This window comes from Cupressus sempervirens, chromosome 1 (genome assembly GCF_028749045.1).
Source record: "Cupressus sempervirens isolate cs-2001-9-10 chromosome 1, ASM2874904v1, whole genome shotgun sequence".
NCBI classification, from domain to species: Eukaryota; Viridiplantae; Streptophyta; class Pinopsida; order Cupressales; family Cupressaceae; genus Cupressus; species Cupressus sempervirens.
This window is the reverse complement of record NC_143118.1, coordinates 362,069,886-362,088,355: the sequence shown is the minus strand read 5'-3', so window position 1 is coordinate 362,088,355 and position 18,470 is coordinate 362,069,886. Positions and strand designations below refer to the sequence as shown.

The window sequence follows — 18,470 nt, the reverse complement described above, 5'->3', positions numbered from 1 at the left end:
ACCTGATCATGTCTCAAGCATATAATACAGACTACCCACATTTAGAGTACGCGTAGAACAAATTCTTAAACTAAAGCAGGATCTCCACAGCCCTGAGTTACGATTATCCTAAATAGTATCCATATATTATATATAAAATCGAGAGTTCTTATATACAAAGCTAAAAGAGAGAGGTTTTGGTATACCATCTATACATATGTATCTTGCTAAGATATTTATCTATAGAGTCGAAAGCATACAAACAAAACGGCTTTCTCTGTATACTACCTTACTAATATGAAACTAGTCTAAGAGAGAATCATATTTCAACCGAACCTCTGCCTTCCTTCCACTGGACCGTGACTACATCCTCGATGTCGCTAAACTATTTCACCTGGGTAGTTCGGCAGGATCTCAAACTCAACTTTCCTTTTGCTCGTTCTTTCTGCATTTGGTGTGTTGAAGTCTAAATATTTCAGATTCTCGAATGTCACCCTGGGTTGGATGTAGGCATTGAAGAGATGGAGATAATTAATTATCCAACCCACATTATCTTCAATAATGATGTCCCTCCATCGAAGAAGAAAATTCAGACTAGCCTCCATTTTTGTCCACTCACGATAATAAGTATAATTCTCTTACGAGCAGAGATTGGCGACGGGGAGCTATGTCAAGATCCAGATGGCCAAGTGGAAGATTCATATATTTCTCAAGGAAAGGAATCCGAAATTTTTTGTCTATACTATATACTACTTGTTCAAGCCCCTTTCTCCAAGAAAGGACAAACAAGTCGCGACAAAGCCTAACTATGTTGTCCACTTGAACTCTGGCTCTTACCAGAAAACCATTGAATGATCCAATGATATCGCTATTTTTTGTCCAGGTGTATTCGTAATAAAAAACCCCTTCACCCAGGGCTTTGTTGATGGCAAATCGTGTCATGTCATCCACTAGTTGTAGAATTCGGTTCCATCTTTCTGGTTTCACTGCTCCACAAAAAGCCATGGTGCGCTTCTCTAAAGTATGGAAGAGAGCTATATTGGTTTCCATACTTAACAATGTCAGAGAGGAGCTGGGTCCGACTGATAACACTTGTGAGAAGTGAGGGGAAAATACTAGAAGGCAACAATTAAAAATAGGGACAGATGTGAAGGAAAGGAAACACAATGATAAATAAATGCTAAGCCATAGCTTGTGATTGATCATGATGAGGAGGATAATTACATGATTCTCTTGACGATCACACATACGAAGCTAGCGCTGAGATGATGTGAATGGTACCGCAACCATCCATCTTGACTAATGATTATAAATGCTAAGCCACTCGGAATCAAAATAAAATAGATTAAAATGGAAAGGGTTAATATAGATAGAAGTGCTCAATCTACTGGGACAATGTTTAGAGGAGGTTATAAAGATAGATAGAAAGGGTCAAATACATATAAAACGGGTGGAACGAAAAGACTACCTAAAATATGGAAAATGAGGAAAATTTAGAATGCTAAGGTGCCAGAGATAAATCGACGTTTATAAACAAGGAGTTATTTCCATCAGCTCCTAAGTTAGCAAGATGATTTGCAAGTTGATTACCTTCCCTATAGATATGCCCAATCCTAAAATCAACAAGCTTGTCTATAAGGGACAAGGCCACTTCTAATTGAGAGTTGATTGCCCAATTGGGAGTGGACCGTTTCCTAATAGCATTCACAATAATTTGAGAATCACCTTTAATAAAAACTCTAGGTAACTTAAGCTAAAGACGTAACTAGATTCCTTGGAGGAGGGCCTTAAGTTTAGCTATGTTATTGGATGTTGGCAAAATCGACTGAGCTTTTTTGGCTAACCATAGCCCATTCTTGTTATGAATAACACATCCTATCCCAACTGTGCCCGGGTTACCCCGAGATGCCCCATCAAAATTAAGTTTAACCCATCTAGGGGGAGGTGGCTCCCACTTGCAATTATTCCTAGTTTCTTTATTAGCCTTAGAGTAATACAATAGGGGATTAATCAGATTAGGCCAGGTATTCTTCATGAGGCCATCCCAGCTAGAGAATGATCCTTCTTCAAGGTTCACTTTTCTTAAGTATGCGTTAATAGTTTTTACTATGCAAGCTTCTATTTTGGCTATAAGAATCTCAGGTTTGAGATCCAGATTGCGAAAGATGCATCAATTCCTTTCCTTCCAGATTTCCCAGATCAATATGGAGGGCGACATGTTCCAAAGTTTACTACAGACACCTATGCCACTGAAAGAAGGCCAACTAAATCAAATCAGTAAATGACATAGGAAAGGGGGCTAACCACCCCAACATATGTCTAAGCCATTCCCAACATTTTTGGGAATAGGGGCAACGATATAGAAGATGATCTACATTCTCTGAAATTTTAAGGCAGAGAGCACATCTTGAAGGGCCATGAATACCTACAACATGTAATCTATCCATGGTAAGGATCCTATTTTGGATTGCAAGCCAAAGAAAGAATCTAGCTTTCGGAAGGCAGGAGGAATCCCAACAAAGCTTAAGGGGGATATCCACCGATATAGGTTTATAAGCTTCTAGAATGGCCTTGTATCCATCTTTGACATTGTATTTCCCATTGTTGGATGCTGCCCATTTAAGGGAGACTCTTTTATTAGGCTATATGGGTTTCCTGCCTTCCACCAACTTCTCAAATTGGGAGATTGATTCTTCATCAAAATCTAGGCCTCTGAGAGATTTCCAATTCCATGATGGAAAGCCTTCAAAGTCCACCAGACAACAATAGTTTCTCACTTTGTTTCCCCAAAGCTCAGAAAGCCTAGTCTTAAGAGTTAGAGGTACTTTGTAGGAAGAGAGTGGAGGTTTACCTCCCCAGGAATCTTCCCAGAATAATGCTTCTTCCCCAGATCCAACATCCCAAGTTAGGCATTTATTGATCAAATGGCGACACTTTAGCATGAAGTTCCAACATTCTGACCCTTTAGGAGGGGAGCTAATTCTAAAAATTGAAATCGGGTTCAGCGATAAGATATGTGTTATAAAGGATCTTAGCCCATTTATAGTTGTGTTCGTGGTATAGCCTCCAAATGAGTTTTGCCCCCAAGGCTTCGTTTTGCCACTGAAGGTTTTTGATCCCTAAGCCCCCGAGGGTCTTAGCTTTGCAAATATTTTCCCATTTTATGAGAGCTAATTTATCGACATTATCCTGATCATTCCAAAGGAAGTTCCTCATTTTGGAATTAAGTTTTTTAAGATTTTGATTTGATAAAGGGAGGTAAGACAGAGGATAGGTCGGGATGGCTGTAAGCACTGCCTAGATTTTAGTGCATTTTCCAGCTTTGGTGAGCCATCTATCTTTCTAAGAACATAACTTTGAATCCAGTTTTACGAGAGTGTTATCCCATAATTTTCTTTATTTTGAACCTTTTTCTAAAGTTATACCCAGATATTTACATGGGAAGGTTCCTTTCTTGAAACCCATAATCCTACAAATATGAGTTTCCATGTCTGCAGAGGTAGTTGAGAAAAAAAAATTTGATTTTAGCGCATTGACCTTTTGTCCTAAGGCTTCCATGTATAAATCCAAAATACCTTGAAGGGAGCAAGCTTCAAAGATCTTACTCTTGCCTGGGAGAATGGTGTCATCCGCGAATTGTTGATGAGTGATATTAGGCATGTTTTTCGTGACAGTAATACCCAAAATTATTTGCTTATTATAAGCATTTGTCATTGCTCTCCCAAAAGCTTCTGCCATAATGATGAAGAGAGAAGGAGAAAGAGGATCCCTTTGCCGGATGCCTCTCGAAATATCAAAAAAGTCTTTAGGTGTACCATTGATAAGGATCGATATCTTAGGAGTCGATATGAATTTGAAGATTAAGTTAACCCATTGACGAGAGAAACCAAATGCTTCTAACATCTTACATAGGAATCTCCAATCCACCATATCATAGGCTTTTTGGATATCTAGTTTCATGAGCATACATGCTTTCTTATTGCGGCCTGCAAAGTGAATCGTCTCTTGAATGGTGATGATACCATCAAGGATGGATCTGCCTGGCATGAAACCAATTTGTTCCTTAGAGATAATCTTGGGGAGAATCTCTTTAATCCTGATCGCTAAATTTTTTGAGAAGATTTTATAAATAGTGTTGCACAAGGCTATTGGTTTGAAATCACCTGGATGTTCAGGGTAACCTTTCTTTGGAATCAGAATAATGAAGGAATGATTGATTTCAGCGAGGATGGATCCACCGTTTCTGGAAGCTTCGATAGCTTTCCAAAGATCCTGACCTATAATATCGTAGCACTTTTGGAAGAAGAAGGCCTAAAACCCGTTTGGGCCCGACGATTTATCTGGGTTCATGTCAAAAACCACTCTCTTGACTTCTTCTAAAGTAATTGGTCTATTAAGGTTTTTATTGTCTTCTTGGGTAACAATTTCAGGACTAACTTTTAACAGACTAGATTGCGCAGTGTAATTTGAGTAGAGCTGATTATTCAGTAGATTCTGAAAGAAGTCAACAAAGGTGTCTGCAATTTCTACAGGGTTTTTAGAAAAATTTCCTACCCGATTTTTCATACATGTGATTCTGCTCTTGGCTCTGTTATATAAGGTAGATTCGTGAAAAAAATTTGTGTTTCGATCACCCTCAGCCAACTATTTTTCTCTTGATTTTTGTCTCCAGAAGGTTTCTTCTTTGGATAAGATTGACTCTTGATTTGCTAACAATTCCTTTTCGAGGAGATAGCTGCTATTATCCATACCCTTTCTGATGACCTCTGAATTTAAATTTATAAGTTGATTTTCTATATCCAGCTTTTCGTTAAAAATGTTATTAAATTTTTCTCTATTCCACTTAAGGATGCGTTCCTTTAGCATCTTTAATTTATGGGTAAAGATAAACATTTTTGATCCTACGTAGTTGTCTTGGTCCCACCATAATTTGACATTATGGAGGAAGTTTGGGTCTAGAAACCACATCTTCTCGCACTTGAAGGGGTATCTAGAAGGCTTGAGAATCTCAAAAAATTCAAGTCTGACCGGGAAATGGTCTGATCCAGCAATGGGAAGAATTGTAGACTGAATATTTAAGTTGTTAGTATCTAATTCACCTTTGATAAGAAATCTATCAAGCTTCTCTGCGATATAGGCAAAATTCTTTCTCCTGTTGTTCCACGTATAGGTCCCATTACTGGTAGGAACGTCAATTAGACTGTGTAGAGTACACCATTCTTTAAAGTCTCTAGATGCTTGTGAAAGCACTTGTGAACCTCCTATTTTTTCCTTAACATCTAATATCATATTAAAGTCACCCCCTAATATACATAGTTCATTTTCTAGACTATCCAAGAGTTTACCAATCTCATTCCAAACTAGAAGTTTATTTGTGTTGTTAATGGGGCCATACACATTAATAATTGTAAAGTTTAAATTAAATTTTAAACTTTGTACTTTGCCACTAATCCAATTTCTATTTTTGGTATGAATATCAATATTGACCTTCCTAGGATCCCAGAGGATGCCCAAACCTCCTGAAGCCCCTATCAATTATTCAAACATAGAACACCAGACTCCAATCATTTTGCTAAATTTATCTATTTCTATTGGATTTAATTTAGATTCTTGAATGAAAATAATATCAGAATTAAAGGATTTGAGGTTATGCTTGAGTAACCTCTTTTTGCTAGGGGCATTGAGGCCCCTAGCATTCCATATGGTGAGTTTCATACCTGAGTGGGAAGGCACTTCCCCTTCCCATTGTAAAATAATTGATCTATCTTCTGTTGATCCTCGTTGAGACTCTCTGTTTCTTTGAGTTCCTTTAGTGACTTTCTCCCTCTTTTGCCTTTTGTTTTACCACAACAAGGAGACTTTGGCCCAATTTGTGTCATATGAATCCCAAGTTGTCTAGTGTTCATCTCTACTGCCTGTACTGAATCAATCTTGCTAACTAGCTATTGTTCCTATTGCTCTGAGTTAATATCTTTAACTATCTAGTTCTCTCTTCTAGATTGTTTGGAAAATGCCAAGGCTAATTCTTTCCTTTGAAAGTTCAATATATCTCTTTTGAGGTTTTTGCCTGAATAATTTTCACCTCCCAACTTGAGGACCCTCCAAATAAGTTCCTCCTTTTGTGTTATTGAAGACTTATCAAAATTTTTTGGACTGAATACTTGGACTAGCTCCTCAGTAAGTTGGTCAATCAATATATCATCCTCCTTTTCCATATCTTCTTTATACAATGAGTCCGAGATACATTCTTCATTCAAAAATTCTTGAAACTCCAATATTGGTAGATCTTCTGCTTGGATCTCTCCCTTGTGTGTCTGCTGATCCTGGCTATTGGGCGTAAATGGTAAGCTGATGCTAGCAAGGGGAGTCTGCCAGAATTTACTAAATGTTCCGGGTGGATTCACCATGTTGTCTAAAACCAAGGGCCTAGTTGATAGAGAGGTGTTCATGTCCTTTCATGGTTCTATATTGATGCTTATTCTATCTAAGTTAACCATCAACATATTTTCTCTTTCCTCTATAAGCCTTGCTTTATTATCCTCTGGGTGGTTTGTTGGATACAGAGTAGAGACTTCTTCTTTATGAGGATCATAATTCTCTGAACTATTTGATTCTATTCTTTCCCTCTTTTTGTCCCCTGTATTTGGTTGATCCTTCTCTAGAGTGATAGGAGAAGATGGGAACTTATTGGGGGTCTGCCAAAATTTGGATACTCCATTGATTCTCTTACTACTTGGTTTTACTATCTTCGGTTCAACCTCTCCTTGTGCATACAAACCCTCCTTTTCCTGATTCTCTACTACAATGGATTTGTGTTTCGTTCCCATCTCCGCTGCAGAGAATAGAAGGTTATTTTCTGTTTATACTATACTTTGATTTAAATTCTTATTTTCATCTCTGTCCGATTCAAATCCAAATACCTCTTTGCTATTTAGTTGCTCTCCTTTTCTGCAAAAAAAAAAATTAGAGAAACCTCCTTCTTCTTTATTGTTTCCTGATATCTGTGAAGTTATTACTAGGCCTTCCTTATCATACTTATCTATGTCTTCCTATACTTCCTTCTCAAAATGTCTTACAATTTTATCAAGTTCTATATTAAGATGATCTGAGCCACCCCCATCTTCCTTACCGGTACTGACCTTCTGATTTTCCATATCTGCTAGAGCAGAAGCTAAGCACTTTCCTTGCTCTTTAACATTGATAGTGTCTTTGATATGTACATTAGCAAGATCTTCACCGGTTTCAACAATATTCTCCTTGTTGTATTGTTGCTGAGGATTGGTAGATTTATTTATAGTATCATTTCTGATTTAATGTGTTGTTTTTTTCTTATGTTTTTTTGATCTCTTTGGGGATCCCCCAACCTTCCCCTCTTTAGTTTTTGCCATGTAGTCTAATCTTAGGGCTGATGAAGAATCTTTTACTTTTCCTGTAATGATACTTTTTAAAGAGATCCTTGGCCTATTTTGATCATTCTGACTCTTTGAGTCAAAGATCTCCTTGCTTTGTTCCTGATACCTGATGTCTATTACAGAGCTCACCTTGGGGAATATACTTCTGAAATCTGAGGTGAGGGGAAGGATCTTGGGTCTGATTTTGTGTAGTTCATCAGATCTCAAGATGTCAATGATTTCCCCTTTATATAATTGAAATTTAATGTCATAAGAAGCTTTCCCTGTTTCAACTTGCTTATGGATTTATGAGGGATGTTTAATGTTAACATTAATGAGGATTTTAACATTATTACAAAAGAAAAAGGATGCATCAACAGCTATGACTTCGCCAATTGCTAAGCCTCGAGCATAAATAATGTCTATATCGCACAACTCCGGAGGGAGAGCAATCAGGGAAAACCATGTGGGCATCATGCAATCGACCATTTCTAATTGAAAATTATGAAACCATTCTAAAAATTTGACACAGTAACCTCTAAAAAAAATTCAGAAATAGAAATGAGTTCTTTCTTGACAAATTCTTCCTCACATTTCAAGAATAGTGTATTATCTAAATGGTGAAAAATACTTACCTGCTTCCGACAATTGTCTTTTAGCCATTCTATTAAAAGTGGAATTTCTTCTAGCTGACCATTCTAGATAGCAAAAACCCCCTTCTTAAGACAATCATACCAAGCGTCGTCTGTCGCTTCAACGGGTATCTTGATAGGATAATCCTGGGGTTTCTTGGGGGGAAATCCTGGAGATGTTTTAGGGTTGTGGTTTCTTGTGATTTACTCCTTCGATGGGGTAGAGAGTTTATAAGCTTGAGCTACGCATATCTAGTCAAATTGAAAACTCGAATTTGATCATCTAGTTGTTCGACGGTGAAAACTGGGCGATGTGTATGAGATTCAAATTTGTTTGAGGAGTCAAAATAGGCTTCTACAAAGTTAACTTGATACCCTCCTTCCCGGCATTAGTGTTGAATTCCTCTTGTATGTTCTTCCAAGGCCGAAAACCTATTGGCCGTCGAAACCTTAAATCTAGCATCCACTTTCCAAGGTTTGTTATGAATATTGCTGTGGTTAGATATGGATTCGTCTCTCCTATGGGGGTGTCTATAGGGTTTCTTTTTGTTTTGATGCCTCCACTTTTGGCCTGGATTTCCCGCAAGTTTCATGTTCAAATATGTCATTTTCGCAGAGCAGAGCACATCAAGGAGATTTTGAAAATATATAGAACAGAAGGATTCAAGACTAGTTAGTACACCTATGCCCATTGGACATAAGTTATCTAAGAATGATGATTCTACCAATGTGAACTAGACATTGTATAGATTAATCATTGGAAAACTACAATATGTTGTTCATAATAGACTTGATATTGCATAAGTAGTTGGGATAGTTACAAGGTTTTCTGCAAGTTCTAAGGAGAATCACATGATGGCAGTGAAAAGGACACTGAGATACCTAAAAGGAATAGAAGATTATGGATTCTATTACAAGAAGAATGATAAGTTTGAATAGGTGTTCACTGACACAGATTGGGCAAGAAATGTTGATGACAGAAAGGGTACAAATGGAGGTGCTTTTTTTCTACAAAAGGGACTAGTTTCATGGACAACAAAGAAGCAAAACCGTATTTCTCAATCAACAACTAAAGCTAAGTATGTGGCAGCAACAATGAATTGTTCAAATATCATTTAGATCAAGTAATTGTTGAAATTGTGAAGGAATAGATAATTGATCCAGTGTTATCTACTGTGATAATATTAGTACTATCAACATATCAAAGAATCTTGTAATGCACACAAAGACTAAGAATATTTCTATCAAGTATCATTACTTTTGAGAGCTAGTTCAAGACAAAGAATGATATTGGAGTATGTGAACACTAAAGAGAAAATAGCTGATATATTCACTAAAGCTTTACCTAAGGATGCTCATGAATATCTAAGAGATAAATTAGAGGTGATTCCCCTAAACAAGACTACTTAAGTTGAAATGGTGCTCTACATCAAATGTGTTGATCAACATATCTTACAAGTTGATGCCGATAGTCCTACTTTAAGATTTGCTTAAGGTAGTAGTGGAGAAAGAAGTATAGAGTGTTGTGTCACTCATTTATAAATGACAAATGATGAATTTAAAACTGACATGAAGATATCTACATGGAAAAGATGTATGGGATAGATAAAGTGTCTTTGGAATTCTTGTCAAATAGGGAGATGCTATGAAGTGGTTACTATAAGAAAGATAGAGAAAATGAAAGTTAGTTACCTATGTAGTAAGAGGGAGATACCATACGAAAGAGGGAGAACATGTAATTAGTAAACACAAAGCGATTGAATAAGCAAGGAGTTCATAGAACCAAAGGTGTTGCCAATAATATAGAAGAATTTGATTGATTTCATGATCTGATATGATAGATGGAGCTCATGTGTTGCATATTAGAGCTGCATTGATGATAATTATAATAAAACTAAAGGAAAGAGCCTAATGGACATAGAGATGAGAATCAGAAGGAAACTAAGGATATTAATGAAGATCTGATACTATACATAGAGGGAGTATTCTCGATGGAGTACATGTTTTGGATTGCATAGTAACTAGAGGTGTTGCCATCAACGCCAAAGAGGGAGCTTGTTGGAAACTATAATTGAAATAATTGTTATATTGTCATTGTGTCAAACCTTATTGCTGAGACAGTTTGTTATCTAATTTGAGTGTCATATCTAGATGATTGATGAAGAGGCTTTGAGAAGTTCGTCATAACAAAAGCACCTAGAGGAAAGGTTGAGTTATGAGAAGAAACTACAAATGGACATTTGATTAGTTAAACTTTGACAAGATAGAGTGATTGTTTAATCATACTACAAGAGAAGAAGAAAGTTGTGTTGAAGCCTTGAAGAAGTGATCAAAGATTGACCAAATACACAGGCTTGACTGAGCAACAGAGCAGAAGATTAAGGAACTTGCAATATATGTTGAGTGATGTTAGTATTGACTGAGACACGATATGTGAAAAGCATAAATTGTATTGACCAAGCATTAGTATTGACCGAATGACAATATATGCACCGAATAGAAAAGTTAGTACCAACTAATTAATCTAGTAATGAGTGAGTGTTAGAACATAGGGTTGGCTAGGGGACAACATTTTAACAATTTATGAGAAATCTTTATTTCTAGCCAATAGAGTTGATTTCTTAGAATATGTAAAGCGTGTTGAAGATAAGGATAGATGACCTCAAACATTTAAGTCAAGGGAAACTATGTTTGTACATTTCTATGCAAGGATGCAAGGAGAAGTTTCTAGAAGAGAAAAGAGGAGATGAAATTTTGGAAGGATTTGATGAATCTGACCTAACCCTAAGATCTAAGGTTACATTTAAAAAGAAAAATATCAAAATTATTTATTTAATGAGGTACAAGGGCTAACCTAATAAGGTTGGAGCAGTTGTTGATGCTATTGATTGGCAAACTGAAGTAGAAGGCTAAGAAGAGTTGAGAAAAGGTGAAGTGTGATTTCTTGAAGGGTTAACAAATGGATTAGAGACTGAGATGGCAATGAAGTCCAGTTAGTGGATCAACATTTGAGTCAAAGTGACATCTATAATTACAAAGTGAGCTATGTTTGCTAGATCAAAATCTGTTGTTACTTTCCAACCATTGTATAATTTTGAAATCTTTTAATCAAGGTTGACCTAAGAGTCATATGTAAATAATTTAATCAAGGTGGCATTCCAATGGAATGTTATAAAATACTCTAACAAGGCCACTCCTAATAGGGTGATTAAATCCTTTAACAATGTCACATTTAACAGTGTGTTTTGTAACCTTTAACAGGATTGGCTCCTAACAAAGCTCACTTCAGAAGAGTGAACATATTGTTGACATGTTACTAGCGATTTTTCCCAAATTTGGTTTCCATGTTAAATCCCAATGTCAAACTTGTGGATGATATTTGTGATGATTTACAATTAATGTTTACATTCTGCAAGTTTGTTGTATTTAGGAAAGTGGACTGCTACTTAATGTTACTAAAAGTTTACTATAGAGGCTGAGTTAATGGATGGTAAGATTTGAAATAGTTTAAGTGTTTGTTTATTCAATTGATACATTTGGATCTTGGATAACTGATTCACCCCCCTTTCAATTATTGTAAACATTCTAACATATTTCTCTCCTTGTTTCTTTTCTTTTTAACTTCAAAATCTATCCACTAAAGTTTAATGACATCCTAGTGTCCTAGGTCTTTTAGGTATTCACAAACAAACTCTTACTCTTCAGTAGCTAGGAGTCTCCTAGGGATTTTCACAACCTTATCCATTCTCTGAACTTTGGTACTATGAACATTTCTCACTTTTTCTTTATAATGTACTTCTTATCATCTTTTACCTTACTTGGAATCTCCATTCCCATAGGAAGGTTATAATAGACTGCTACTTAATGTATTGGGCATGGCAATTAAGTTATTTTCTACAGATGTAGCCGGACTTGCTTTTCACCTTTCTCTCCTTACGAACATCAACTACATTTCAAACCTACACATTGGCTATCTACACTTTAAACCTATTCCTCATCTCTCTTATTAGGTAATGTGATTCAAGCATGCCTTCTCTTAATAATGTTTATGATCTTCTCATAAACATGCCAATCGAGGTATTAGATCCTTTCTTTTGAAGGTCCTTAGACAATATGTTTTTCTTATTTCTTACTCACAGTATACCTCATAAGAACACCAGTAGTTTATGTTTCTTAATGCAGAGATTAAATAGGCCCATTGATTTCATTATGATCTTACCAATGGTCTTGAATTTCATAATATCTTATATCTAAACATAAATAAATATGCATAATAGGTGAGTTTGGTATGAGTATAGTCCCATATAAGCAATTTTTTTGGTAACATCTCTACCCTAGATATCCAAAATATGGGAAGACCACATCATTTTCAGTTGCTCATATTCCTTATGCTGAAGTAGGTTTTCCTTGGCATACCCTTGTCTCTTGCTACTATGGTATGATAGGCCAATCTCTTTCCCCCTACAGTCCCTAATTGTCTCAAAGAATGGTTATCTTTGCATTAGGTGCTTTAATGTGTATATATCACTTTTAGGTTCCTAGTCCTTAGAAATATTCCATTCTTACTTTTAGGGCCTCTCTCTATAGCGTTTTCACTTAGATATGAGCTTTACAACATGATAATCCTTATCAGTGCCACTAGAGCATCAATGTGCGTTCTTTGTTCTTCCATTATTGTAACTAGTAAATGCTTACCTAAATTTATATCAAAATTCAATTATAAAATTTGTAGTGATATCTAAGAAGGGAATAATAATATTATCTCAAACATGCATGAAGAAGACTTCAATCCAAACCTCAAATTTCAATACCATTTATTCAAGCTACAAGAATTATTGTAAAGCAACTAGTGCATTTAGTTTGCGACAGGTGTGGTAATTAGGTCATCAGTTCAATGTTTTCCAGTATCCATATTACTCAATAGTAATGGTAAAGGGTTATATGTACAAATTGAAAATTTTAAAATATATTAAAAGTAGATTCTTTTCAAATTATCCTCACAACCCTTTACATATGCATGCTTTACCCAGTGAAAACAACTTGTATTCATATAATGTTGTTGGAAATGGTCAACCTACATGAAAATAAGAAGTTATTTTAACTGCATTTTCAAAATTTTTGATTGTCTCATAAAATTTTAGCTAATGATTTTTTCATAATCGTGAGTGTAAATCATTTTCCAAACAATTTTTTTTTTAAAATAAAATTTTATAAATTGTAATTCTTCTATCCATTTGTACATTGTGTCCAACTCTTTTGGTTGAATGGAATTATATTTAGTTTTAAAAATCTTTGAATTATTTATTTTCTTATTTAATCACTATTTTTATCAAAATATTTAAAATTCAATCTATTCTAACTTACAGATTTTCTATATCATATTTGTTATTTTTCTTTGAATTACATGTATTGATTTTTGGTTGTGTTTATAATTTTTTTTTGAAAATGTAACTTTTTGTGAAGATTTAAGTATTGATTTAATATATTATAACTTACTTTTTCACTACATATTTTAATTAAAAACATTGTAAAAATCCAAAAGCAAATGTTTAATAAGATTCAAATTACTTATAAAATACCATTCTCAATCTTGTGTCACTAGAGACAAACATAATATAACCACAGATTCTTTTAAGATTAAAATTTGTTTCTCTAAACTCGATAAAAGCTATTTTGTATTGCAAATTATATATGATTTATGAATTTTATATTTCATTAATGAATCCCCAAAAAAGAAAGAAAAAAGAGCTATTTATAGTATAAATTAGACTGCTTGCTTCATAAATATTTAGAAACACTAAATCATAAATTTTAATTTTGTTTTCTTCAAATAATTCCTACAATTTTCCATGTTTCTCCTAGAGCTCTTGTTATTATGAGAATGTGAAGCTTAACTTCCCGGATTTATGAGTGAAAGAAAAGCCGAGCAATTTGATTCACGCGAGGTTGATTAGAACTGATAAAATAGATAATCTGGTTACCACCGTATATAAACGTATAACTTAATTTCACTTCATCAAAAGGTGAGATTGCGGATAAAATAAAATAAATTTGCATCTTCTTCTTTGTAATATAGATAATGAAGCCCGATTTCATAGCTGGTAAAATTGAGTTTACTGCATCCCACAAACGAATGGTCAAATAAATTTTGCTTCCAACTGGATTGAAGTTTTCAAAAACATACATTCGTGTTCTGCTCCGCTCCGCTAATATCTGAAATGTCTTCGCTCACCCTCTCGCGATTTTGCAAACCTGGTAATTTTCTTTCTTCCCTCTGTCACTTCTAGCTCACATTTACAGCAATGCATTTTTATCCTTTTCACATTTTCTTCATACGGCTTTTTGTTTGATTTATAATCAAGTCTTGCTGCTTTTGCTTTTGATTTGGTAAATTTTCTTTGAGATTAACCAGGGGTTTGATGCCAATGTGAAAGGGTCTCTCTTCCATTCCAGCATTGTTCATTGAGTTTCTTGGTTAGTTTGGATGAGTTATTTTACGCAATTCAAAATTTTATTACCTTTCGTATGGACTTAAACCGGGTTATATTTAAGCCTATTGAGCTCTATGTCGTTCAAAATTAGTAAGTAATGATGATGACTGGTTTCAATTTTCGAAAATAAGTAAATTAGGCTTGTAGAATTAGCAGCTGTAGCTGCATAAACCTCGCTGGAAGAATAAATAAAAAATAACTTTGCGGAGGAAACAGGGAAAAAAACATAGAGCTATTGAATAAGAATTAAATTTCAGATATTGATTGAAAAATAAAAAGCAAGATTTACGTATAGAAAATACTGTATGTAACGGATCCGTTTAAAATGGAACTGGTACATGACCAGCTAATAGAAGAGCATTCAAACAAAGGTTGCATGCCAAGTTACGGTGATCCTAAGATCATGGAACAGCCTGAAAACCCATAATATTGAATGCTCCAGTTGGAATTAGAATTAACTACACTAACACCCCTCCTTCCTTAATTCTAACTAAGAAAGGAATGAGGAAAGAGGGAAAACCAGTGATAAACTCCAATGGCTTCCGTCCTCAGATTTCCAGTAAATGAAGGCCAAAGCTCTTGACGAGAAGTATTATAAAAATCAAATGTCAAGAATGAATCATTTTTCCCCTTCCCTCCTTTTATAACCTTTTCCAATGTTGAGAGAAAAACTTTATTTTATTTCTTTTATTTCATTTCCCTCCAATAGCAACTTTATGCTATCTTACTAATTTAAACTCCCTTGTTGCTTCAGACAAGACCTTTTCATTAATATAATGATATTTTGACATGCAAGATCCTTGTTTCACGTGCCCATGATTTAAATCTTCTCCTCTTGGTTCCAACAAGCTATAACATTAAGGTGGCTCAATAAAAATAACAACCTTAGTAAATATAATTAAATTATAACCAATAGTGCACCCGACTTGTGGAAATGGCCTAACAACACATGAATCAAAATTTGATGGCATAGGAGTGCTCCCAATGATAAAATGTGATGAACAATCTTAATTGGGTGACTTACTAAAAATAGACACTACCTCCAAGAATCTTGGAGCCCAAATTGAAAGTCAAAAATAACATTTGAGCCTCATTTAGCTCTTCTAAATCATTTTAACTTATTGGAATCATCAAACAAATCTACTGATAATGTTGACACTTATCCAAAAGGCTAGTGCCAACTGCAATGCAAAATGACCCGAAAATGGGGACATTACATTCCATCCATCCCTTTCTATCCAGTTTGAGCTAAAGGTATAGATAGTAGAGGTCATCTTATCAAGTAGTGGATGTACTCGGATGTCATCATTCAATTTTGAGTCCTAAGGTTAATATCCCTTCAAACTCGAGTAGGAGGGGTTTGGGAAGATCTGTAAAACTCACTCTTGAATGTTGTCTCCAAATCACACCCATGTGCGTTCTGTAATGGGCACCCCTGGATGTCCCAAAAAAACTAAACCAAATTGCTGAAAGGAATTATGTCAAACAGTTTGCATTCAACTTCTTAAAACCCCTTATAACTCCGGAAATCAAACGTTTATTTGTTTGTTGTGTTTCGTGCATGGAATTGGTATCATACAACATAAACAAGAAAGAAACTACAATAATATGCAAAGTGGAAATGAACTGCTGCTAATAAAATGTTATTTTCAGAATTCATAAAACCAAATACATGGCAGATTTATCAACTCACTAATTACTTCAGCAATATTGTCATATACTCCAGCCCATGCTTACGAACTTGCTGCTACAATTCTTTGTCCTCCAATCAGTCCACTACCTTCATAATACCATTCCCTCCAAGCGGCATAAGCGTCGGACAAGTAGTGAAGAAGATATGAGCAAAATATCAAATCTGCTTGTAGCCGGAAATCCAACTAAACTGCCTGATAATGAAGCCAATAAGAAAGAATTCCAAAGGCCAAACCCCAAGGGAATGACGTCTAGAATGTTACAAGAGAGGATAGACGTCCTCAAATGCCAAGAACAGAGCTGCAACTCACACACCAATTTCTTCTCATATTCAACCTGTCTAATGAAGCCACAAATGCTTCCTTTTATTCTATTCCCACGGGTCCGCTCAACTCATATGGGCAATGTGGGATAAAAGATGTGTAATATAAAACATATATTAAAATACCCCTTATGTCTCCCTTGGGTACACATCACCATAAAATAAATATTAAAGTAACACTTTAATATTTTACAATTAAATTAGACGTTACTTTAATAAAACTTCAGGCATTAAAATGTATTAGCAATCGGACTCCGAATAATGCGAGTGATAGCTCATCGGAAAGCTCTCACCGAGGAGTATCGAATCCAATCACCAAAATTGACCTGCACTGTGTCCTGCCGACTTACTAAAAATAGTAAGTATGCCTGAAACTGAGTAAATCAACTTCGTTTTGGCCCAAACTGGAAATGACTAGGCCAAAACACTCCAAGATCCCATTAAACCCTTCGTTAGCCCTCGAGACCATGTAGAACAAGGCTAACGCACACACACTTGGTCAACTGCTAAAATGGGGACATTACATGTTCCTAGGAAGATTCAAATACTTCCCTCCAATCACCATGGTCATTGGCAAAGAAAAAACCTAATGCTTAATGATATGAGCCATAACACCATGCATCTCCAATGTGAAGAGCATCTTCATGAATAACATTATGAACCAATCTTGGCATTACAACCAATGTTCAAACCATGAAAACAAGCTGCTTGTCCCATCTCCACCAACAACTGCTACATAACAACTAATGTCCATATCATGAGCGAGATAAAAGAAAGACAAATACTCATGAGGTAGATTAAATGAGGGTTGCCCAAACTGTCAACTCTCAAGTCCTTTCCTAATGAAGGAATGAAATGAGAGCTTGGCCCATTTATCAATTTCTCTTCATACTGTCAACCCTCTTTCTTTGTCCTGGTGATGAGTCTCTTTGGATACGGGCCCTAGCCAACCTCCTTCACCCATGGAGATTGTTTCTTGGCCAGTTCCCTTTTCCTTTCACCGAGACGGCTATGACACATTAATGCCTATTATTTTATAGGCTTGCTCGAGACTACTCACCCTAAAATTCTATTGAGTGGGTGGATGATAGTTGGCATGTTAAGTATAGAATTTGGTGAATTGCCATCAATTATAGGACGTTCTCCCACCTCGTTCATTAATCTGCCTACTAGAATAGTGAATTAATCAGATGTATGGACTAGCCCTCCTCCAATTATAGTTGGGGCATGTGATGTATAAAATCCCACCCCACCACTACAAATATATTTTGGGGTGGTGAGCTGCCCCTCTTTAATATTGTGGGAAGCTATAGAATAGCTTGGGTGTACCCTACGACTTCTAAGGGCCCTACTATTATAAAGGGTGACAAATAGTAAGGCCCAACCCAACAAACACAATTGGGTGGTGGGAGGCCCCTACAATTCTATGTGGTAAGTTCTACCCTTTGTTCCCACCTATCTCTTGCTAGGGCCCCTACTTTTTTAAAAGGGTGGGGGAATTCTAGTGTTAGCACTTTCTCATTCAACATTCCTTCTATTTTTATTATTTGTTCCAAATGTGTTGAAAAGATCTTGCAACAATGTTGCAGAACTTTCACTATCACTATAGTCCCTAAATTCTTACCTTGCATGCACAAAAGCAATAGTTACAGGTTGAGTGGGCCCTAAAAGAGAAAGAAAACGAAGAAAACATGCTTTCATATTGAACCTTCCTTTTGGAGGACCATCCTTTTGTTCTTTGATTAGTTGACTAGAACATCCTTTCTCAGCCTAGCATTCTTCCATCCTTTCTAGAGCACACCCCTGGTTTGGAAGACAATCCTAACTTGTTATTCTCAATCAATCGAGGAAAAACAATCTCTTGCCATCTAACACACTATCTTGCCACCTCGACGACACAAAAACAAAGGATGATCTAGGCAAATACTTGCTTAATTGGGTACTCAATCAAGCTTAAATGACA

General features: G+C 35.8%; 1 protein-coding gene across 2 annotated transcripts in view; it reads left to right on the top strand.

Annotated features, from left to right (window-relative positions):
* The first annotated feature begins 13,792 nt into the window (after positions 1 to 13,792).
* The window catches only part of LOC149577752 (uncharacterized), a 282,798-nt gene continuing 278,120 nt past the window's right edge, over positions 13,793 to 18,470 (top strand). Inside the window, exon 1 of one of the 2 annotated variants that reach the window (XM_089825533.1) lies at positions 13,793 to 14,257. In XM_089825533.1, the coding sequence (XP_089681659.1) occupies positions 14,221 to 14,257 (37 nt within the window). In that variant the 5' untranslated portion in view covers positions 13,793 to 14,220. The remainder of the gene's footprint in view (positions 14,258 to 18,470) is intronic. The other variant, XM_089825524.1, reaches the window with a different exon arrangement.